At 33.7% G+C, this 23,533-nt stretch overlaps 3 protein-coding genes across 3 annotated transcripts; 1 reads left to right on the top strand and 2 right to left on the bottom strand.

Moving 5' to 3' along the window:
• Positions 1 to 5,606: 5,606 nt before the first annotated feature.
• On the top strand, positions 5,607 to 7,253 carry LOC114163193 (BPS1-like protein). Its single transcript, XM_028047350.2, has 2 exons — positions 5,607 to 6,309; positions 6,430 to 7,253. The coding sequence occupies exons 1-2, from the start codon at positions 5,953 to 5,955 to the stop codon at positions 7,036 to 7,038; spliced, it is 966 nt and encodes a 321-aa protein (XP_027903151.1). The 5' UTR covers positions 5,607 to 5,952; the 3' UTR covers positions 7,039 to 7,253.
• Positions 7,254 to 8,393: 1,140 nt separating this feature from the next.
• Positions 8,394 to 13,676, bottom strand: LOC114163192 (serine hydroxymethyltransferase 7). The gene is made up of 4 exons (XM_028047349.2): positions 12,466 to 13,676; positions 11,117 to 11,519; positions 9,372 to 9,464; positions 8,394 to 8,905 (listed from the first exon to the last, which is right to left on the bottom strand). Exons 1-4 carry the CDS (start codon positions 13,348 to 13,350, stop codon positions 8,682 to 8,684), a joined length of 1,605 nt encoding a protein of 534 aa, XP_027903150.1. The 5' UTR covers positions 13,351 to 13,676; the 3' UTR covers positions 8,394 to 8,681.
• Positions 13,677 to 18,932: 5,256 nt separating this feature from the next.
• LOC114196044 (Co-chaperone GrpE family protein) lies at positions 18,933 to 23,221 on the bottom strand. Its single transcript, XM_028086541.2, has 3 exons — positions 22,907 to 23,221; positions 21,821 to 22,333; positions 18,933 to 19,410 (listed from the first exon to the last, which is right to left on the bottom strand). The coding sequence occupies exons 1-3, from the start codon at positions 23,093 to 23,095 to the stop codon at positions 19,201 to 19,203; spliced, it is 912 nt and encodes a 303-aa protein (XP_027942342.1). The 5' UTR covers positions 23,096 to 23,221; the 3' UTR covers positions 18,933 to 19,200.
• Positions 23,222 to 23,533: the final 312 nt, after the last annotated feature.

The raw sequence follows: 23,533 nt of genomic DNA, 5'->3' as shown, positions 1-23,533 counted from the left end.
AATTCGTCAATTAATTCTAACATAGGATGGACTTGAATAGTTGGAGACTAACCCAAATAAGACTTAGGTTACATATGACTTAGTACAAAATTAAAATAAATTAATAAAGTCATCTACAAATATTTCATTCTAAAATTAAATATTTTATAAAAAAATTAGGATTTTGTAAAAGTATAATGATAATGATTAAAACGGAAAACTTGAAACTTAAAGTTAATAAGTTACTATTCACTGCATTTATATACGAAAAAAATTTGAAAAATAATATAAAATAAAATATCAAATTTTGTCACAAGAAAATTCTTAAGTTTTAACTAATTTTAGTGACAAAAAATACGTTTAGAGACTAATTTCTTTGATCCTTAAAATCTTGATATCTAATGACCAATTTAGAAACTAATTCATAATAAAAATGATTTTAGTTATCAATTTAGAAACCATTTTTTATTTTTTGTTTATAATAGAAGTTATTTTAGTTATAATAATTTTTAGTTTATAAGTGCTATATAAATTGTTCAGTATAGTGACTAATGTTTTTAATCACTAAAATTGATCATTATTCAAAAAAAATTTTATAGTGTTTATAAATATACAAGAATGGTAAAACCATATATTTATCACACAAATATCATCATGTAAATAAAATGTTAAATATGTTTTTAGTTATAAGTTTTGACGAAAAATTAAAATTTCTTTTTATTCGAAACTTAAAATACTCTTGTGTCTAAACTTAAGAAATAAATTAATATAGTTCTTTTAAAACAATTTTAACGTACCAAACATGTTTTCCAACATATATTAAAGTGGTAACTTGTCAATATATGGATGTACATAAGTATAAGTATATATGTGAATTTGATTTTATATTTTTAGAATATATATATATATATATATATATATATATATATATATATATATAATACATTATTTGTTATTAGGTATTATAGGTGGCTTCATGCTTTCAAACCATAGTTTGTTCTGACTTGTAAATTTAGTTCTATTAACTTATTTTAGGAAGATTTAAAAAAAATAATGAATCTTATTATCAAGTTATTTTAAGTTAAAGCACTGTTTTATATAGAAAGGTAATATTGGACCTCGAAGTAACTTGCAGCGCTTAAATATTCAAAATTCTGGCTAACTTAACAAATTAAAACCAAATCTTATTTCAAAAAGAAGGCTGGATTTGTGTAGTTTTCTTACAACTTGGATTTAAATATTTTAAAGTTTAACCTGTAACTGAATTAAGTTGTATCGTTTTTTGGGAAATTGATCTCTATCATAAACACTAGTTAATGAATGAGTCCAAAACGAAATCACGTCACAATAGAACAACGATATTCCCACGAGCAGCATGTGCAGGAAAAAGAAAACAGAAAATTAGAGAATAATTTATCAGAAATCGGAGTCATTAATGAACACCCACATTATGCTATGCTTATCTATATAAATAGTTGAAAGTAATGCAGAAGCACAAAATTGCAGGCATTTTAGGGTTGCTTTGCTATATCCTTTTGTCCTAAACGAAAGTCGGCTTTTGTAGAAATTCTCTTGTCAGAATTTAAGACAAAGAAGAATGAAAAAAATAAAGTATCAGTGGTCCCCTCCAAACTCAATTAAATTGGGAATTAATGTCATAACCAACCTGTAGGGTTAGGGTTACCTAGCTACACCACATTCTCTATGGTTCAAATAGTTTATAAAAGAACTTAATTACATTTTTATAATTGTTTATAAAATTAAATTTGACGACCGAATTTCTTTAGAATTTAAACATGAGTCTAAGTTTTACATTGAGTAAAAATAAAAAAGTTAGACACTATATAACAATGAAGACCATAAATTCATCATTTTAAGATTTTTTGTCAAAGTAATGTCAATTTCTTAGTGTGGATTGGATTTGTGTTCATTCGTACGTTGTATCGTCCGGTGTTTTCTCTCAAAAGACTCAATTATTTTTCGTGTAAACAATAATTGATGTGTATGATTTTGTATTGTTTGAAGATATGGAGCATTGAGAGTTTGTGGGTAAAAATGATGATGAAGATGAAAGAGATTTGGACACTGAAATCCAACCGTGGAATGTGTTTACTTTGGGTGAATGAAGGGACCCAGACGCATAAGATGGCAACACATGTTGAAAAAAATGAGAAGATGGAAGAGAATATTGTGAAATAGTGGTTAAATAAATTTGGTTGGGTATTCCTTGAAGCATGGGACACTTAAAGCAATGGTAATAAGTAGTAGTAGGGTTTGTTGTTTTAAGTTATTTTGATTGATTCTCACATGGATCGTAGGTGTTTGGTGTTATCTGATTGAGGAAATGGAAGGTTTTCCATAGAGGAAGAAACAATGGGATCCTATTATATCCACAACTACTCCTTTTGACTAAGCACTGTTTTGGATTCTCCTCTCTTCTTTTGTTTCGCACGCAAGAATGGGAACCTTCTTTAATTTTGGTTTAGTATCCTTTAATACGCTCTCCCCTTTACACTTCCTGCTTCTCGCTACTACTACTCTACTACCACCACCTTCTTTTCCTTTTCATTTTTGGGACCCTAAACGTCACTCCTCTCCCATAGCTTATATTTTATAATATTCACCAATTTTACTTTCTTTTTTAGACTCGGAAAATAATATTAAATAAATATAATACAATTATGAGGATAATTTGTTATTTTGGTGATAAGTTTAACCAATCGGCTCAACATCAAATCAAATATTTTATTAGAAAAGAAAATAGACTCGACTTAAAATTTATATAACGGTGAAAGAGGAGATTAAAGAAACATGTCAAATAATGAATTATGGGTATTAAAGGAGAATAATAATGAGACGTTAAGGGGACAAAGAAGATGAGAAACAAGAAGCCGAGATTAGGGATGGTAAGGGGCCGGGGTCATGCACAGATAGTATGCGTTACCTGACCCGCAAAAAAAATCACTTGCTATTCGTCCCTTTACCTGTCCTCGTTTGAAAAATACTTGCAGTTTTTTTTTTTTAAACGCGCATGTACCTGTGAGTACATGCGAATATTTAAAATATATATTTTATAAATTTTATGAAATTATAAAAAAATAAAAAATAAAAAATAAATTAAATTAAATTAAAATTTAAGTTTAATCTAATAAAATATAAATAAATTTAACTTAATAAAATATGAATTAAATTTTAATTTTAATTTTTTGCAGGTAATTGATCCCCACAAGTACGGGTGGTATGATACACATATAAAACTTGTTTATAAACGAGTATTTTGCTATCCCTATACAGGATAAAGAGGGACGTAGGACAGAGAGAGAAGACATAACACTTTGAATGCTCTAACTGATTATACTCTAGTCTTTCTGGTAAGAACAATTACAAATCTTACTAAATTTTATAATTGATATAAACTTGATGTATTCTCATATGGAGAACTTACTTTCAATTTCATATACTCTTTTATATTTATATTTTCTTATGTTCTTAATGATTTAAGTATTGGAGAATCTTCTGCACGAATCTTTCTTCAGTTTTATTCACAAATTAATGATCTAGTTTGTCCAAATCACACACTTTTTACTAGCAAGAACACCCACTATAATTTCAAATAACCAATTTAATAAAAAAACCTCATATATATATATATATATATATATATATATATATATATATATATATAATCTTATGTATTTTAAGTTAATATTTTTGTTCTATGATTAGGCTGAGATAAGCCATTTACATATATTTGGCCACACCACAACGATCTTAAACATAAAAAAAAAAAAAAAAAATCTTAATTTTTGGAATCACCATTTTAATGTTTGACCAAATGACATTGACAAAAATCTTTTCTTAAGTTTAAGTAGTTAAAGTATGTTTTGGATTCTTTTTTGTTCCTTATAACTTCTATAGGAAAGATATATTCTATGTGTTTGACAATATTATTTGTAAAATATATGAAAGTATTTTATATAAATTATATTGTATTTACTCATACACAAACAAACAAATTATATTATACTTGCTAATAGATAGGAGTTATAAGGTGACTTATAAAATTGTGATATGAATCCTTCACTCCTTTTTAATTCATAATTAAAGAATTTTATTAATGTCATGGTTACGTACATAAATCACTTATTGACGTAATAATACATCTTCTATCATGTAGAAAAGATATGTAAACATTCAATTTTACAAATTGACTGGTCTCTAGACCTTAAATAGAGAGAAAATTAATTTCAATAAAAGAAAAACAGTTCTTTAAGATTAAATGTCCACTCATTTTATTCCGACATCATTATTATATAAGAAATGATCACATTTGTAATATATACGGATTCTAGCATATTGTTTTGGAATGTTTTAGACATTCTTAGGAATTTTGTTGATTCGAACGTAGACATGAGAATTTACAAGTGACAAGCTCATTCATCTTCATACATCAAGTTGTATAAAATCATTGAAAACAAAATGAGTCCTTAGTGTATAAGAAAATAAAAAAGGGGTACCCTTTGTGAGGTCATGTTTAGGTAAGCTAGGTTTGTTGTGAGGGGTGTCCATATTAGTGTTATTTCTTGTGCAATCTCTTCTTTACCTATCTCCAATGAAATCTTTGAAGACCAACATGCTTCTAAGATGTCCCATTCTCCGAAAACCCACGAGCACTCCTCTCAAACAAATTTAATAAGATGTTACATTACCCAATGCATAATTTAGATTGCTGGGTAATGGTCCCCATTCCCCATAGCAAAATTAAAATATGTAAAATAAGAATTAGGGTATTTTATACGTAGATAAAATAAGAATTTGGCAATAGAATAAAGGAAAAGAAGCATTTGGTGTTGTTCAATTAGTGACTAAATACGATCAATCAATTCAAACCCATTCGGTATGATGCACATATAATGGGACCCAGTTGCAATACTGAACAATGATGAAGCTATGCAGCTCGAAATCTTTTCCCTTTTTTATACCCATACATCTGTCTCTTGATGGGTAGTAAGGCCTACTCAATCAATGCCTCCTAGTAGTAGATTTGGATTAAGCAGCTTTGGAATTAGCGTTCGGATTAAGAGGAAAGTGTGAGGAAGCATCATTATTTTTTGTCATAAAACTAAGGTAGTGAAATGAAATACTCGTAGTATAGTAGTAGTAACTATAATGAAAAGTGGTAAAGAGCACTTATGGCCTCAAAAGACTGATTTTTATGTATGGTAGAAGATTACGAAACACATAAGTACAAGCAGTTCTTCTTTTTGGAAAACCAACAGAACAATGTAGTCTAGGAAAAACAAAAACCCCAAATTTCAATAGAAAAGAGTTGAACAAGAGGCACCACATTTCATAGCTCGAGGAAGAAATTGAGGAAAGAAGAAGCCAAACACCACTCAAAACAAAAACATGACCTGTATGGAACGCAAAACTCGTGTTTAGACAAACAACTCGGTCAATCCAGTCAAACCAAAATCTCAATCTTCCTCACTGTTTACCAATAAAATATCAAAATCTCACTCACTTCCGACCTCTTTGCAAACCATCTTTCTCATGTTGATATTTATTCTTTTGTTTAGAGATTGGAAAGGGTTTTATTTTGATTTGATTTGATTTAATTTAATTTTTACCTGGTGTGTTGCTTTGTGTCCATTAAACAATGAAAATGGCATATTACCAATCATCCTTTCCCCTCTGTAGGAAACACCCATCATTGCTCCCAACAATCCTTTTCAACCTTAGAAACCTGAGCTTCCAAGATATTCCATTCTTCCATTCTTTTCACTTTTTGGGTCCTCTTTCCTTTCCATTCCCCTCTTATGCCTCCTCTTCTTCTTCCACTCTCTCTCAATTTAAATATCTACCCCGATTCCACATCCACCTCTCCCCTCCACTTCTCATTATTCTTCTTCTTCTTCTTCTTCTTTTTCTTATTCTTATCTTTTCCCATTCATTGATAATTCCAAAGTTAAAATGGATCCCTCCTCCACCAACTCCGTCAACGGGTTCTACTCGTTCCTCACGCGAGGAATCGACGATCTAGAGCGGGTGTTCCTCACCACCAACTTCATGTCAATCCAATTCATCCAAAGAACACTCTCTCTCCTTCGATCCTTCCACACCCAATTGACCCTTCTCGTACAAAAACTCCATCTTCCCGTCGGCGACAAGTGGCTAGACGAGTACATGGACGAAAGCTCCAAACTCTGGGAAGCCTGCCACGTCATCAAGTCAGGCATTTCCGGCATAGAAAACTACTACTCCGCCGCGCTCACCATCACCGCCTCCCTCGATTCACACCGCCACATCACCCCCCAACTCTCTCGCCAGGTCAGCGCCCGTTTTCAATTTTCGCTTCCTGTTATCATGTTCCGGTGTTTGTTTTTTTTCGGCGACATTTTGAAGGCAATTAGAATGTTCTGTTAAAGGTGGGATTTTTTTTTGGAACAGGTTATGAGGGCGATATCGGGGTGCCGGAGAGAGGCGGTGGGGTTGGAGGAGGAGAATAGGGCGTTGATGGAGACGCGGATTCAGCCCCTGTCGCTGCGGTTCGAGGAGAGGGTGTCGATCGAGTCGAAGCTGAACGGGTTCAACGGGTTCAGAGGGGTGCTGTACGCAATGAGGAACGTGAGTTCGTTGCTGCTCATGATTCTGCTGTACGGGCTGGTTTACTGTTGGGGGGAGTCCTCGGATTTCGTGCTAGGCGGTTACGAGGGGTGTTTGTTTCTGGGATCGGCGTTCATGATGTCGACGGCGAGGTTGCAGCAGCGGGTGGCGGCGGAGATCGGGCACATGGGTGGCGCGCAGGGGATGCTGCTGCACGAGTTTCGGAGGTCGAAGGTGGCGATGGAGGAGCTGAGGGGGGAGTTGGAGAGGAGAGGGTCGCAGGGAGTGGAGTGGGAGAGTGAGGTTGCTATCAGGGAGAGAGTGGAGAATGTGAGAGCGTGTTTTGGGGTTCTCAGATCTGGGGCAGACAACATTGTTGCTCAGCTTGATGATTTCTTTGACGAGATTGTTGAAGGGAGGAAGAGGTTGTTGGACTTTTGCAGTCATAGGTAACTGAGTCACTCAAACAGATTTGGAGGAGAATTCAGGAATTCAAATAGCCAGTAGGTATCTGTTTGCCTGCAAGGAAAAAACAAAAAACAGAACAAAAAAAAAAGAAAATAGAAACAAAGACAAGGTAGAGAGGAATAGTTGATGGGGTTGTTGTACTTTTTATTAACCCTTTTTTTATAATTTTATTATTATTAATATTATTATTACTATTATCACTTGGGGTCTTTCTTTTGTTTTCTACAGTTACCGTATTTGAAAATGGGGTGCCACTGCCAAGTCTTTTTCTTACCCGCAGAAGCATGTAAAGAAGGTTCTCTCGAATTGAATGTGGTTCTGGGTTTGAAAACAACATTCACATACGGGTTAATGAATGAAATTACTATTCTTCTTGCATTAGAGATAATAAGATAGTAAAATTATTTGGGAGAGAAAAGAAACTTCTATTCTCCTCTAATTGCAGCAAAGAAAAGAAGGGGAACAAGAAAAGGTTAAAAAAAGAGAAAGTTAGACACTGATAACTGCACACAGTGACAGTGTGTATGTTATAATTTAAAAATAGTTTTCTTTAGCAGTGATTATTATGATCTTTTTCTTGTATTTAAGATTGAATTTGAAAGAAGAGTTTTGGTTGGCACGGAAAATGACTAATCATTCGGTTATAGTCCTGAAAGAATAATGGAAAGGGAGGTTTAGGACTGTAGAGAAAAGAAGCACTCTGAGATTCCTGGACTGCTTTATCGTCAAAAGGCAGCTTCTTTTGCTCTTGGGAAGCTTTTGTCTGATTCGGTTCACTTTGAAAGCAATGGAGGTGATGATGATGAAAACTTCATCTCACCACATTCTCCCATTGCCTCCTGACAACTATTTCTCTCTCTCACAATTTTGTTCTGTTTCAAAAATTTTCAACCTCCCCTTTTTGGGGTCTTGGGGTGTTTAATATGCTACAAAAATTTCAGCGGTCACTTTCTCACTTCTAACCGTATCTCATGCTTTTTGTCCCTTGCCGCAAATTCATGCCTTGCCTCCTCACAAGGGTTCCACATGAATGATGCTTTAAAACCAAACAATAAATAAAATAACATTTAAAGTGCACACACAAGACACAGACAAAACAACAAACACAAGAGTAATATATATATATATTGGATATGATCCAGCATGCCTCATGCCAGACGAGCAGATTTTGTGTTTAAAGCATTGGTTAAACGTACAGTGCTTACTGTACACTCAAATCACAGCTTCTCATTAATCTTTGCTGCTCAGATATTACGTACTGTTCCCATATTTTAATCTATACATCACCCTCCATAAACAGGACTAACATTCAAAACCATATTCAATGACAGACTGTAAAATAATTCACGAGCAATGTAATTTCCTTTTAACATTAATGGAGTTTCTTCATGAACAAAGGGGGAACAATTTCTTCAATCTCAAGGTCCGTAAATGTGAAGTGTTGTTAATGTATGGTATCTGTATGAGGATATGACTTCCAGTTGCATACGTAATTTACAGAAGCTGACTACTAATTTTATAGATACAATAACAAGGAAAAAACCTATGTTCACTATGCAAAGAAAATTCAAAAGATGGTATAAGCCAAGACGCGACATAACTATGCAATACATGTCTACGATTTCAAATCACGTATCGAATCCTGGCATTGCAAACTGAGAACTGAATGACTCAACCCGATTTCTGAGCTCAGAAATATCTTTATTATTCTCAAGACCCTTCAGAAAATCTTTACATGATTTCCCATGTTCCCTTTGCACCATGCTGGTAATCTGAGCTGCCCTCAGAAGAAAATCAGCTATGGTCTCAAAATCTTCCTCAAAACAGCCTCTTGATGTCATTGCAGGAGTACCTAAATTCCAATGAAAGGAACTTAGAAAATAAAAACATAATGGAGAAAGCCCAAAAGTAGTACGTTTTAGCAGCAATAGCAATGCAATTGGCTTTAAGTACACAAAAAAAAAATGTGACTTTATCCTCTCGCGGACGAGGAAGTGATAGACAATAGACATGATAAATGCGCATTTCTTTCTTTCTGCCAATCAATTTCCTCGAAAATATAATATTTGAAGGACTATAAATTGAATATGTGGAAGCCGGAGCTAACCAGAATTGATTACGATTTAGTGTTCTCATGGAAGTATTGCGCTTCTTAAAACAGTCATAAGCAGAGTAACAAGCATGGACCATGAACACTTAAATGCTAAACAAAAATATGATATTGAACACTCAAACGGAGATACTAAGTAGATTGAAACTATAGTGTGTTATACTAATACCATAACTTTAGAAGTTCGTACTTTAAGAGAGGTACTCACCAATTCTCACTCCTCCAGGAGAAATGGAACCATAAATGGCACATTTATTGAGAGTGATGTGACACGCCTCGCAGACCTTTTCATAGTTTCTGTCTGTAATACAGAGTAAGATTACATAAGGAGTTATTCATGTCAAATTTAAAAGATATAAGTTGTAAGAAAACAGCGCACACAGAACAAGCATGATGGAATCTAAAACTTGAAATAGTCGTTAAAACAAAAACATATATTAGCATCTTTAAAATTCAAATTCAAACAGTAAATGTTTCCTTCTTTTCTATTCTTTTCTTTTGGCCTGTCCCCCTAATGGGATGGATCCTCTCCTACATAGCAGTCATGTTTAAATATCGCCACCTATTTGATATTATTTGTCATACAAAAATAAGATAGACAAGAGATTTCGACATTACTTTGTGATTTTAAAACCTGAAATGATCCAACCCATTCCTGTCCTCTAATCATATCCTTTTTTATTGCTCAAATATCATAACCAAACTTCATAGGAGTTTCAACAGTACATACATCCAGTTACAGGTAAAAAAAAAAATGGAGACATATTCCCAAAGCAAAAATCTTGAATTTCAAAGAGAACATCCCATGTTAAATTCAAGCTGCAATTTCATTTGACATATGCTAAACCTGGCCAAGACATGGCTCACAACTACAAGGACAAACTTACACAGCGAAGTTAGCTTTTCTAAAGTGAGTAAATGTGTAGGTGAGAAAGTATGGGTATATCAACCATTAATTTAAAGTTTTTTTTATCTGCTACCATTAATTTAAAGTAATTTAAGTTTATGGGATATTTCAAAGCTATCAATTACAGTGGAAACACCTTTACTTTCTCTCCTTACACATCGCTTCACTATAGAGGGTTAAATCTATGCATGGCCTTGCGCTGACAAAATATCCTATCAAAGCAGCTGATATAGCAAAAACCATGCATACCCTATAAGTTCAAAATGGACAAATTTTTAATACAACCATTTTAACCCTTGGTCAATTCAGAAATCTTACGCATGAACATCAGCCTTTTCTCCATTTTTTTTCTTCTCTTCAATATAACCGGTTCCTGAATCATGCATGTACAACTTACGAACCAACCCTCTTCATACATATTTTTCATCTTAAGGTTTTAACCCATCAAGTCTCTTGGCCTTAACTCATCCGTAAGTCTTAAACATTATCCTAATCTATCTTAGTTACTGTGACAGAAACTTAGGAGATTAAATTAGGAAATACCTCCTAACTGAAGAAACTAAGTATCCAATCCATTCATCCAAAGCACATATGAAGTTTGATGTCCAGCTCAACACATTACAAGTAACAACAAAAGGTGGGCTGTGTTCACTTTTGTTTTATGTTCAAAATTTTGAAAGAACCTAATGGTTATGCACTAGAAATCAATCATCAAGGGGAGAAGAGTGATACTGACATGTTTAAACAACATGGTAGCTGAATGAAAACATTTTATTTTATGACTCCTGTGATTTTTTATAAAATAATAATTTGAATTAAGATTATCTTGCATCGAAACACATAACATGTCCAAGTAAGATAAGCATACAAATTGTTAGGGACAAAATCATGACATTTAAGCAACTCCTGTCCTAGCATGATTTCCCATCTCCAGACACCAGTACGCTAAAGTAATAACTCATTATTATTAACAGGAAAATATTAATTCCAAATTCAGTTTTAATTTTAACATAATGTATGAAAAAAGACAGGGAGAAAAGAATTACCAATTAAACCAAGTGCTGTTAGATCCCATAGCAAAAGATGATTGTCGGTCCCACCTGTCACCAATCTGAAATTTCTTCTCAACAAGGCAGATGCTAATGCCTGCGCATTTCTCTTCACCTGCTGCATGTACCCTTTGTACTCTGGAGTTGCAACTTGTTTTAAAGCTATGGCAAGAGCAGCAATATGATTATTATGAGGGCCTCCTTGTAATGATGGGTACAAAGCAAAGTTTATTTTCTCCTCAAAATCATAATTACTATCGTCTCCATGATTCAGCACAAAACCTTGCCTCCTCTGTTTTGGCCCCCTTCTATAAAAGATGATACCTCCCCTTGGACCTCGGAGACTTTTGTGAGTAGTCGAGGTAACAATATCACAGTAATCAAATGGACTAACCACTTCCTGTAAAAGCCACTGTTAATATACTTAAAAACTTTTGACACCACCATTTAAGAAATGAAGGAAGGTCAAACTACAGTAGAGTTAACACACATGAATACATTATATATGAGAAAAATTGAACCAAAATTAGAAACACAATTTTAATCGATGCATATTTTGAGGTCCACACAAGCAATTTGACTTCCACCCAGAACATATACAGAGGTGATTAATGAAAAAAAAAACCTTGTCTAACTGTTAGAGATAGGTTACATCAATCACACCATATCAAACATGCTAGAGGTAAGTTCAGTGTGATCAATGAAAACAATTATATGATTTCCTGTAGAACTTCCATTCACAATAGTAGTTTCATCAAATTTCAAGCATAAAATATTCAGGGGAGGATAGGGGAAAAAGCAAATACAGAGGAGGTAATTTTTTCTTTTGGTGTGTCCTATTTGCTGCTACAAGCCTACAATTAAAGAGCAATCTGCATACGAGACTGCATTAGATCATATTGCTAGTGGATTCAGCTCTCTCTAAAACAAAGAGTACAATACTTTAATTTAAAAATCATCATTTGAGATTCTAACAATATCATAGTCTTTATATATAAGCATGTATGCAATCACAATCTCATGGTAGATTTTCTTGTTAATACTTGTAACTGCGCTATATATCTCTGACACACCATCCTTCACATTAGAGGAGTCAAATTCATTTCCAGTACGTGCGCAAAATAGTACAGGAGTATAGAAACTCTATCTGAAGAGTTTGATTCATAGTACAGGACTAAGGGAAGCTAAACTGTTTCACACAACTCTATCCCATTAGTTCTAAAGCATACAAAACAACTACCTCTACCCTCCAAAGAAACCAAATCAGAACTCCACTCACCTTTCAAATTCGTAAACAATCATGAAATCAATAATAACAGAAACAAGAGAAAAGACAGAAAAAGCACCTTAGCTGCCACAAGACCACTGATATGCGCCATGTCACACATCAACACTGCCCCACACTTGTCAGCAACCTGCCTGAACCTCGCATAATCCCATTCCCTGGGGTACGAACTCCCACCGCAGATAAGTATCTTAGGCCTAAAATCCATCGCTTTCTCCTCAAGCTTATCGTAGTCTATGTAACCACTCTGAGGATTAACCTTATAAGGCAAAGTCTCGAAGAAAATAGAAGCAGCAGAAACCTTCTTACCCCCTTGAGTATAATACCCATGACTCAAATGCCCCCCAGAGGCTGAATCCATACCCATAATCCTATCCCCGGGATGCAAAATCCCAGTGTACACAGCAAAATTAGCAGAAGTACAAGAATAAGGTTGAACATTAACACCCCAATTGTTAGGGTGAAGGTCAAAGGCCGACAACGCACGCTGACAACATAGAAGCTCAATCTCATCAATGTACTGATTTCCTGTATAGTACTTGGCCCCAGGCATTCCCTCAGAATATTTATTGCTTAAATGGCTTCCTAAAGCTTCCATCACTGCCCTGCACACGAAGTTCTCCGAAGCAATCAACTCTATTCCCTTGAACTGTCTTCCTTTTTCTTTCTCCATGATGTCGAAAATCTCGGGGTCCGCCACTTCCAGAGGCTGGTTCCACCATCCCACCGAGGAATCCATCGCCACACGCTTCGAAGGAAAACAGGGTTGTTGATGTCCTTCTATCTTCCTCTTCACGCGCTGGTCCATGAAGTTAATAGTCTCACCGTTGTTTTCATCCTCTTCTTCTTCTTCTTTGAGGTGTCGAAACCGCCACGGCACAGAGGTGTCGCTGAGAGGAGCCGCGGTCGACGACGCGCTCAACCCGAGAGAGAGACCCGGTTCCATGGGTTAAATCCGAAATGACAAAATGGGAAAGGGTAAAGTTTGTGTTTTGACAAGAATTGAGGCTATGGGTTGGTATGACAAGAACAAGAACAAGAACAGGGGAACAGAGGAACAGGGGAGGCGAAAAAACAGGGGAATGATAAAAAGAGTGTTGGTGTAGAAAGTGAACGCATTTGGGAGAGAGAGTGTGAAAGATGAAAATTGTGCGTGTGAGATGAGAGAATGAATAGAAGAAAGAAAGATAGATAAAGAAGGGAAGGTGGATGAACCTGGATGAGATTAAGGAGAGAGCAGAGTGTTAAGGCCATGCGGATGGAGCAATGAAGGAATTCAACGTGGAAAATGAAATTTGGAACTATTAAATCAACATAAGCAGCACATTAACCTTAATTACAATACTTAATATAGTAACAAATACAATGAATGTTTTATGGGACCATCTGATTCCACACCTGGACGCAATGATGTCTAGGTTCACTTGACATGTTCTTGTGGATTGTGGTCAACTATTTACAAGATTGTCCTCCAACTATTTGTTAATATTCTTTCCTATTTTTCCGCTGATTACCTTTTTAATTTTTCGTGACTTTCGGTAACCATTTTTTTGTCTTATAAAATGTGAACCATTGGCTTTAAAGAATCATAATGTCCATGCAAATGACATCTGTTTAGGCAACAGTTGTAATAACTTGGCTATGTTGAAGTTGACCATGGTTCAACCATTAATGGTTGCCAAGCCTTCTGTTCTGTCAACCGGTGCTTAAAAGAGACTCATTGAAAATATATTTTAATTTTAATCATATTTTAGCTGTGTTGGTACCTCTTTTATTATATGTATAATTATTCGCAACGTACCCAGTTTCGTTTCAATGTGTCTAAATGGTACCCGCTTTTAACTTTACATCTATTTAGTACCCAAATTAGTTAATTTACATCAATTTGGTCCCTTTTAGTTGACTCCGTTAAATGACTTAACGTCTGACCATGTTGACTACTTAAGTGGGAAAAAAATATTACGTGGCATTATCATGTGTGTGATGTGGAACTGTGTTTCGAAAAATGAAATTGAAAATTAAAAGGGGACGCGATTTGGGAACGAATTAGAAGTTGGTGTTCGAGTGAGAGGCATTGTCGTGAAGTTAGGGTTCAAATCGAATTGGCGATTTCGAGCGTTGCGGAGGAAATTGAAGCTGTAATTGACATCAAAGTGGCAAGTATTTCGGATTCCAGGTGCGTGAATCATTTTAATTTGTCTTTCATTGAATTAATTGTTTTTGGAATGGTGGGGTTTAGGGTTTGATTAATTTAATTGTTTTATGCGGTGCTGTTTCAATTTTTTATGATTTGTTTGACGGTGGTTGTCCTTTTTTATGATTCTGTTGACGGTGGTGGTCCATGAAGTGTGTTTGTGGGCACGAGCAGTGGTCCCCCATTATGCTTTTGTCTATTTTCACGCTTTTGTCTATTTTCATGCTTTTGTCGGTCTTATAGTGGTATGAAATTGTAATTTGTGTTGTTTTGTTTGGGTAAAATGGTATTTTGCAGGGTAGTATTTATATGTTATTGTTGGTATGGACGACCATTTTGAAGTTGTTTTTCATCATGGTGGGAGGTTTGAGATCCCTGCTGCCACTCACTCACTGCTATGAGGTTCCTCAATATCAATATAGAACAACATATACCTCACTGGTTTTTGACATCAACATATGAGGAAACATATATTCCACTGATATATCCAGTCAATGGACCTAAGGTTTGGGAGATGAATTCAGATATTGATGTTCTGCCCCTACCAAAGAGGATATTGCCAGGGAGACCTAAAAAAAAGAGAAGACTTGAGAGTTGGGAGTTGCACAAGGATTCTACACAACTAAGACAGGGTGGGACTAGAAAAAGGTGTGGGATATGCAGGCAAATAGGTCATAGAAGAAATGGTTGTCCCCACGCCCCAAAGGAGCCACCAACTCAACCACCAACTAATCCCCAAACTCAGCCACCAACTGGGAGCAGTCAGCAATCACAACCACCAACACAAGGACCTGAAACAGAACAACCAATTCAGCAATCACAACCACCAACTGAGAGTCCTGGAACGCAACCCCCAATCCAGTCCACAGCTGAAGCACCAAATGAGACTCCATTTCAGCCACAAACAGAAGCTCCTCCTGGACCACAAGAACCAAGTCAGTCCACAGCTGAAGCACCAAATGAGACTCCAATTCAGGCCCCAACACAAGCTCCTCCTGGACCACAACAACCAATTCAGGCACCACCTCCACGTACAAATCAGAGACCAAAATTGGCTTTTAAAAAGGGCCCAGTATGGAAGCCATGATCCAGAAATTGAATGTTTTGTCTTGAAGAATTTGGACCTTCTTTTTGTCTTTAATAACATAAACTCTTTTAATTTAATGAGTAGCATAATCAATTTATTTTATTCTCCTTAATCTTTAATTTTATTTAATTTGAAGAACCTTTGTTTTTGTTAATAAGAAAATGTATATTTTCTCAATAGTTTAACTTGTTCGATGTCCACCAAATTTATTTTGATATTTAAGATATTTTTCCTCTCATAACAATTTTTATTATATATTGTTTTATTTGTATAATTTCATTCAAATAGTGTATTAATGCAATCATCAATTTTATCAAAACAACACACTAGATATTTCTTCCCCTTTCTCATAATTATTTGACATTTATTTCATTGTTATTGAACACTCTCATTCAATATTTAAACAACTATAATTTATCTTTTATATTTGACATTAAATTAATGACTTTGATATAATTTTTATTTTTGTTTAAAACAATATTTAATTAATATATAAAACAGTAAGAGACAAATAAGAATATACCTATTTTTCTAATAAAAATGAGAATAAGATAAAAGTTTATATTCGTTAAGTATCAAAACACAAAGATGCAAATAAATGTTTATTTCAAAGATGAGAATGAATAAATATAGTGAAACTCAAACCAATCATGCTCATTGTCATCCCTAAATGTTGACAATCACTAATAATTAACTTTCTATTTTATTTTAAAGAGTACAAATATAAAATAGAATATAATACAATTTAAGAAAAAATAAAGTAATTGAACATTTATTTAAAGACGAATTGATATTAGTTGTAAAGGAAAAAATTTAACTAGATGCATATTAATAAAAATAAAAGTAAACAGTGATATTAGAATAATTTCTTAGATTTCCTAATGTTGTGGTTATAGGTACTTTGAAATCTTAAAAGGTCTTACTCAAGTGTTGGTGGTCATAAATCTTCAAGGTCTTCAATGTTGCGTGAGTGAAATTTTCACTATGTTGACAGATATATTAATTTCTTTTTTTACACAAATAGCATATTGTACAAATTAATTACTAATATAGCACGATTTTGAAAATATGTCAGAATTTGATATTTTAGAGTCGAAATCCGACCTTTGAATTTTGTAAATTGCATCAAAATATCGGTTGAAATTTGATTTTCAGATAATCGAATTTTGAGTTAAATTTTATTTTTTTTGTCTTTTTTTATAGTTAGGGATGGATGAAAAAATAAATTGATGCGAGGAAAATTCTGGTAATAATATTTAATAAGTGTGGTCATTTAAAAAATAAATAAATTTAGGAAATTTAAATTTATTTAGTAAGAATAATTTATTTAATAATAATTTTGGCGTTGAAAATTTAAAAAATAAAATAAAACAAAATCATAACATAATTGTACTTGAAATTAATTGAAAAAAAAATAGAAACTTTGATGTTTGAAATTAGAGTCAAGGAAAAAAATTTATTAACTTGTAAATTTACATTTTAAAATAATTAAGTAGTAGATATTTAGTAAAATAAAAATGAAGAATGAGATTATTTAAGAGAAATGGTATGAAAAGAAAAGGTTGGAGAGAAATATTGTCATTTAGTAAAATAACCTTTTTTAAAAAATACAGCTTATTTTGAAAATGTATACTTATTTAGTGAAAAAAAAATTGAAAATTGTTGTGATTTAATGTTAATTTAGAATTGACATAATTATTTAATTTATTTTAAAAATGAAGTAGGAGTAAAAATAAAATAACATCGAGGGTTCATTATATAACTCAAAGATAGTCAAATGAAAATATAAACACGATAAATGTATTTTTATTTAGTAATATATTCTTTTAAGAAATAAGTAAATACTAGACTTATGAACTGATATAATTTTGTCTGCTTTTTAAGTAATTGGTTATGGTTTTTTAAATAAAATATTTGAAATAAATTTCATGAAATTAATTGCATTTAATAATATAAGTTTGAAGAGCAATTTTTTTTATTTAATTAATTTTTATTTACTTTATTAAAAACTGTTAAGTATAATTTGATTGAGCGTGTTGATGACTTTAGTAGATCTTTGAAATCAAACTACATTCACATAAAAGTGACATGTTAAAAGAATAGAAAAATCAAAAAATCAAAACTAACATATGATAATAATTTTATTTTGAAAGAGATATAATTGAAACAATTTTACAAAAGTTTGAATGTAATTGACATCCTTTTGAAAACGGGACTTAATTAACACATTCATACGAAAATTAATATCATCTAATTAATTAAATCTTTTATAAAATTAAATATATAAATAAATTTTTTATGTGAATTGGTGAACCAACCCACTTAACGTACCAATCCATGATTGATTGAACCGTTTTGTAAAATTTCAGACTCATCATTAAATAAACCAGGTTGAGTTCACTTATCTTCAATCCAGCTCGTAGTGAACCAACCCGTGTAAATCGGATTGACCCACCTTTGACAAGTCTACATAAAACAAACATGCTCTTCTTTTACTATGTTATGGTGCGTCTATGCTGCGACACCAAACAAAGAAACAAAGAAACAAACGGGTACTTCGACAGTAACGCTTCCATTTCATGTTGCCAACTCTACGAGCACGGTAAAATTCCATTTCACTCAGAATGCGTCTCTGGTAGAACTTTTTTTATGTTTGGTATTATGAACCTTCGGAGTTATATTTCTTGTGAATAACTAAAATTTATGCGATTGATATGAATATTCTTAAGAATGTAATAGCAGTAATATGATACGTAGCAGGAAACTACAATTTTACGTTGTATTTCACTTACAGTCAATCTCAATACCCATAAAAGACAACTTACAGTAAGTTTCGTATAAGCTTGGTATTTAAGACACTATAATTTAATGAAGACTATCTAGTATTAAAAATACAAGTGTATAAGAACTTACCAATGTCCATGATAATGTAAAATACACATTAGAGGTGCAAACAAGAAGGTAGGAACGATAAGAACTTAATCAAAATTGTGACGTGTTATAAACATAACACATAATACCAAAAGACCAGGAACCATAATATGATACTGTGAAACCATGATTCCCAATATCATCTTTTCATACAGCCAGTCATAGTGTGAATCTCTTCAATAAAATCAACTACTATCACTTACAAGTTCTACTCCATGTGAGCTTCACTTTAGAACTCAAAATGCAGTTGATTTTTGGTTGGCTACAAGGCGTTCCTGCAGTCTAGCTTTCTTAGTATTGAGACAAGGAAAAAAAATGGCAGAAGAGCTCAAGAATGAACCGTTTTTTTGCTTTTGGTTAAAAATGGATTACACAAGAAACTCATTGTTCTCTCATGAACAAAATTAATTCCCTTTCTCAAAAATTCAAGTGTGGTGTGAAATTTGCTAGGTCCAAGGGACTACACTCACCTACGGCCCAAGTACCAAAATATTGAATACTAGAAGCATTTCAAGTTGACCAATGTAAAGACATCATGTTTGCAGGAGGAGCTAGACTTTTAATAAGTAAGAAAGTTGAAGAGACTATCTTTCATCTATTCCAGCAGCTGTTGAAGGTCGCTCCATGGAGTTGTCAGGAGACACAGGAGATTTCGTAGCTCCAGGACCTAATGAAACCTTCACCTGGGCTGGCCTTAGAACTCGATCTCTGAGCAAGAAACCACGTCGTGTTTCTTTAATTATAATCCCTTTCTTGAACTCTGTTGACTCCTCACGTGCAATGGCTTCATGTTGCTGTGACAAAAGTAAACCACAAACAGATTAAACAATAGCCAAGTCACTACGTGGTAACTTTCTCTAAGGTTTCATTAAAATGTCTTCAACAAGCAGGAACAAACCACACATTTTAGTTTCAAGCTTATATTGCAATGAAAACTCTCTTAAGATGGGTAAAATGAGGAAAATCAAACCAGCCAAACCTATGAATACAACAATATTTCACACTTAACCTTTCCTGATCGGAAAATTCCACCCTCGTCCCTACCTCATGCATTATTTTTACACGTGACACCTGTTATTAAAAAAATAGTACACATATCTACCAATTTCTACGCATGAACCATACCCATGATAGCTCAAAATAACAGAAATGAGTAGAGAAGGTCAGTGCAATTTTTCAATAAAAAAGAATGCAAGTGTAATAATTCATAAACACAAATCTCAAAGGTGTTTACCGTAGTTACCCATAGTGGATTATATGTTTAAAGTTCAACCTGTGTTCCTTTACCACAAGAGTTCGGTTCAAAGGCAATGTGTAATCTTGGGGATTGTCATGGGACAACCAATAGAAGAATCACACTTGCTATAAGAAAATTAAAAGAAAAAACCTAGAGTCCGTTAATTCCCCTCTCCCCTTTTTGTTTCACGTTTTATAAAACAATTTCACCCTCCTCAGTAATTAATTTCTTGTTCAAAAAGTTCTGATAAGTATTTCCAAAACAAAGATCTTATCTCATCCTATTTTTCTTTCTATTTTCTTAAGGTGCTCTGTTCAGGAATCAAGACACCACTCTTTTAGAAACAGAATTTTGCTTTGGGAACAAACACTTTCAAATGTTCGGAGAGTAGAAAAGAGAAAATTGTTGTTGAACAGAAAACAGACAAGGGCCAAAAATTTAATTTCAACCTGACCTCGTCAAGGCATTAGATATAACATCCCATTTAATGGATTTTTTTTATCAATTAAAAATGTTAGTTGTGAGACCAAGTGCATCATGAGCAGTTGTGCACCTTATCACCATAAATCCAAAACCAAAAGGAAGTAAATAGTGATTCAAATATTGCAATACTGATGCAATATCTCCCTAAAAGCAAATTATAATAAAGTGACCTAAAGAGCAAAGCTGCTCCCAAATTTAATCACTCATTGTACAAGGTACTCTACATATTTATTTGATCCAGACTCCTAGAAAATTACAGATCAATGAACGCCTTTTTAAAGAAAAAAAGGGCAAGTATAAGAAATTATATCCGTGTATCCTGAAATCACTGCACTTCCTTTTCCTTTTAGTGGTAGGTGGTGACTCTACTCGCGCTATAGTCGAGGAAAGCTCGCGCGTTATTCGTGTTAAGCTGTCGAGCTAACTAGACTCGAGGAACTAATCCTTTAGGTTTAGGCAACTCCTCCTCTCTGAGAAGAGGACACTTACTTAGTTCAGTGCAACAACAAAAGAAAGGACCCTTACCCCTCTATATCCCTTTTTTTTGGGGGAAGATCAAACTCTTGAACTAAATCTACTACTGTTCTCACTCATTGACATAAGTAAAAGCTTGAGAAAATGATCGTCTAGCATCGAACACAGCAAAAGAAATTGATGCATCGAAATTGTTTGCAATACCAACATTGTTGGCTAGAAATCTGTCTCTAATTTTAAGGCTACTGGTATACTAAATCCTAATTTTTTTTTCTAGGGTTGTTTTTTAATAAAGGAAATGACCAATGAGTTTGCTCATCAAAAAAGTAGCAAAGCATGGATTGTTAAAGCTTGTTCACAACTAGAACAAAATATTTAAAGGTAAAAAGGTCCATCTTAAATCTGAAAAAATGCTATAGTCGGATAGTCATTATTCCTAAATTTATTTATATAGCTTATACTGCATACTATGGACATATAACTTCTTAAAAATTATTAAAAATTCATGGCACTCATAATAAATCATGAAAAGTCAGAGGGATAGACGGTGATGGAGATAAATACAAGGGTCATAACCTTCAAAATCCAAGTCATCTTTATCATTTTCACTACACTACAGTTTAAGCTTTCACTTTTGGGAAATTCAAATCCCAAAAATTTTAACCCCCGTTCCAAACAAGCTCAAACGTCTTCAGAGGCCTTTTGGGAATAAACACACATCATGGCTGTCCCCGCAGCTGAGGTGTGTTACCATAGATTGCCATTTGAAACTGTTTATGATCAGTGTTAAGATTACATTATTGAATTTCATCATTTACATTATTTTGCTCATTGGTTTAATTATTATTTTACCTAATTTCATTTCCTATGGCACCATTATACTCAAATTATTTGTTTTGTGTAGAGTAGCAATAGAATTTGTTGGATTTCACAGTCATCAAGTAGCAACTCAGAACAAAAGGAAAGAAATTCCGCACACAAGACCAAAGGTTTTTGTAAATTTAACTTACCAAGGGATTAAACGGCTTGCCCACTGTTGCTATCACTGAAACATGATGACTCCTCAGAACCTCTACAAATTGTTTGTAAATTCCTTGATAGCTAACATCAATTTTCTTCTCTTTCTCTGTTGCTGCTTTAGTTTGCTGTTTTGTTTTTTCAAAACTGTCCACCATCAACAAAAGCTGTTCAATGAGTTCTTGTTGGGCATCAGATTGGATGCTAAGTCTTTCTTTGTCGGACCTTTTCCTAAAATTGTCAAAATCAGCTTGTAATCGAACATATCTATCCTTGGAAGTAGCTTTGTCTGCTGATAAACTTGATACATTCTGAATCAATTTATTTTTTCTATTTACAGCTGAATATATTCCCTTTTCAATCAGAGCAACACCATTTTCATCACCATTAAAAAAGGCTTCTTTGTATGCTTCAACGAGGACCATTAAACTGGGTAATGGTTTTTTATCTCCATCACCGTCTATCCCTCTGAAATCTTTCCGGGTCTCACCTGTCTCATCATTTCCCTAGGAAGGACAAAAGAGAGAAGATTTGGCTAGGTTAGGTACATAAATATAAAACATAGCATCTTCAACAAATGAAACAAAAATATCCAACTGCACCTTAAACTTAACAAACATTACGAAAGCTAGTACTTTGACCACATGCAGTTCTGAAGGGTAACAACAATATTTATAAAAATAAAATAAAATGGGAAATTTTAAGTAACACTATTGTTCTATTTTATTTTATTTTTGTATAAGGATACCCTCCTGCAATCGATAGTGGAAGAGACCAAGCATCAGAGGTACAAGAAGGCAATTAATAAACATTGAGGATTCAATGTCTATTAAGACTATAAGAAATGCAAGCAACACAATAATCCATTTTTAACTCACCCCCTCTTACTATATGAAATTTATTAGAAATTACAAAAAGGAAAATGCTGACTCTCATGTTTTGATTCAATTGACTCTCTGGTGATTAATAATTTTGAAGCAATATAATGGGGCGTGATAGGAATCCAATAAGCAGTAAATAAGAATAATTAATTATAAAAAAATGAGAAGAGTGTAAGATTTGAAGGAGTGAGAGCGTACAGTTGGAGGGGGACCTTGAGAATACTTCAACGGGTTTCTTCGATTGGGAGAGGAATTTAGGGGACTTGGAAACCCACGAGATGAAAAAGATATGATTTTGGGTTTTAGGGTTTGAAAGGGGTTTGAAGAGAAGGGAGTAGAACAAGGACAAGGAGCCAACAGAGATTGATTGGAGAGGAAAGTAGCCATTGATGGATTCTCTTCTCTTGTGCTCCTTCAGCAGTCAGAGCGTAACAAAACAGAGATAGTGTGTGACAGTGGGTTCTGGAATGTTCTTGGATGCGTATTTGTGTGGTTTCTCCAAACTCCAGACCAAGTTTCTTTGTTTTATTTTTACTCTCTTGTCACATTTCGATTTTCTTTAAATGTTTAATATTTGTTTTATTTTATTTTTAGAGCTCACGTCTTCACTAAAATCAGTTTCAGTATTTTATTTTATTTTTTAAAATTGTTTATTTATTTTGTAAAGTTTTTTCACAACACCGTTCTATCTATTAATTAACATTTATACATGGAGCACAAGCAAGGGTTGATAACAACATTTAACTATACATGGAGCACAAGCAAGTGTCTATGCATGAGAAATTGAACTTTAAAATGTAATTTATTCATACGAAACTCAATTTT

The sequence above is a fragment of the Vigna unguiculata genome, chromosome 9 (assembly GCF_037176805.1).
Source record: "Vigna unguiculata cultivar grain cowpea cultivar isolate G323 ecotype 2 chromosome 9, ASM3717680v1, whole genome shotgun sequence".
Lineage (NCBI taxonomy): Eukaryota > Viridiplantae > Streptophyta > Magnoliopsida > Fabales > Fabaceae > Vigna > Vigna unguiculata.
Note: the sequence above shows the minus strand (reverse complement) of the source record. Positions and strands in the feature narration are given on the sequence as shown.

Excerpts from the sequence above, each read along its gene's own strand:
- LOC114163193 (XM_028047350.2), top strand. The coding sequence starts at position 5,953 with ATGGATCCCTCCTCCACCAACTCCGTCAACGGGTTCTACTCGTTCCTC. Across the intron at positions 6,310-6,429 it reads CCCCCCAACTCTCTCGCCAG|GTTATGAGGGCGATATCGGG; the intron begins GTCAGCGCCCGT and ends TTTTTGGAACAG.
- LOC114196044 (XM_028086541.2), bottom strand. The coding sequence starts at position 23,095 with ATGGCTACTTTCCTCTCCAATCAATCTCTGTTGGCTCCTTGTCCTTGT. Across the intron at positions 22,334-22,906 it reads CTCAAGGTCCCCCTCCAACT|GGAAATGATGAGACAGGTGA; the intron begins GTACGCTCTCAC and ends TGTCCTTCCTAG. Across the intron at positions 19,411-21,820 it reads GCAAGCCGTTTAATCCCTTG|CAACATGAAGCCATTGCACG; the intron begins GTAAGTTAAATT and ends CTTTTGTCACAG.
- LOC114163192 (XM_028047349.2), bottom strand. The coding sequence starts at position 13,350 with ATGGAACCGGGTCTCTCTCTCGGGTTGAGCGCGTCGTCGACCGCGGCT. Across the intron at positions 9,465-11,116 it reads AACAGCACTTGGTTTAATTG|ACAGAAACTATGAAAAGGTC; the intron begins GTAATTCTTTTC and ends TCTGTATTACAG. Across the intron at positions 8,906-9,371 it reads TCCTGGAGGAGTGAGAATTG|GTACTCCTGCAATGACATCA; the intron begins GTGAGTACCTCT and ends ATTGGAATTTAG.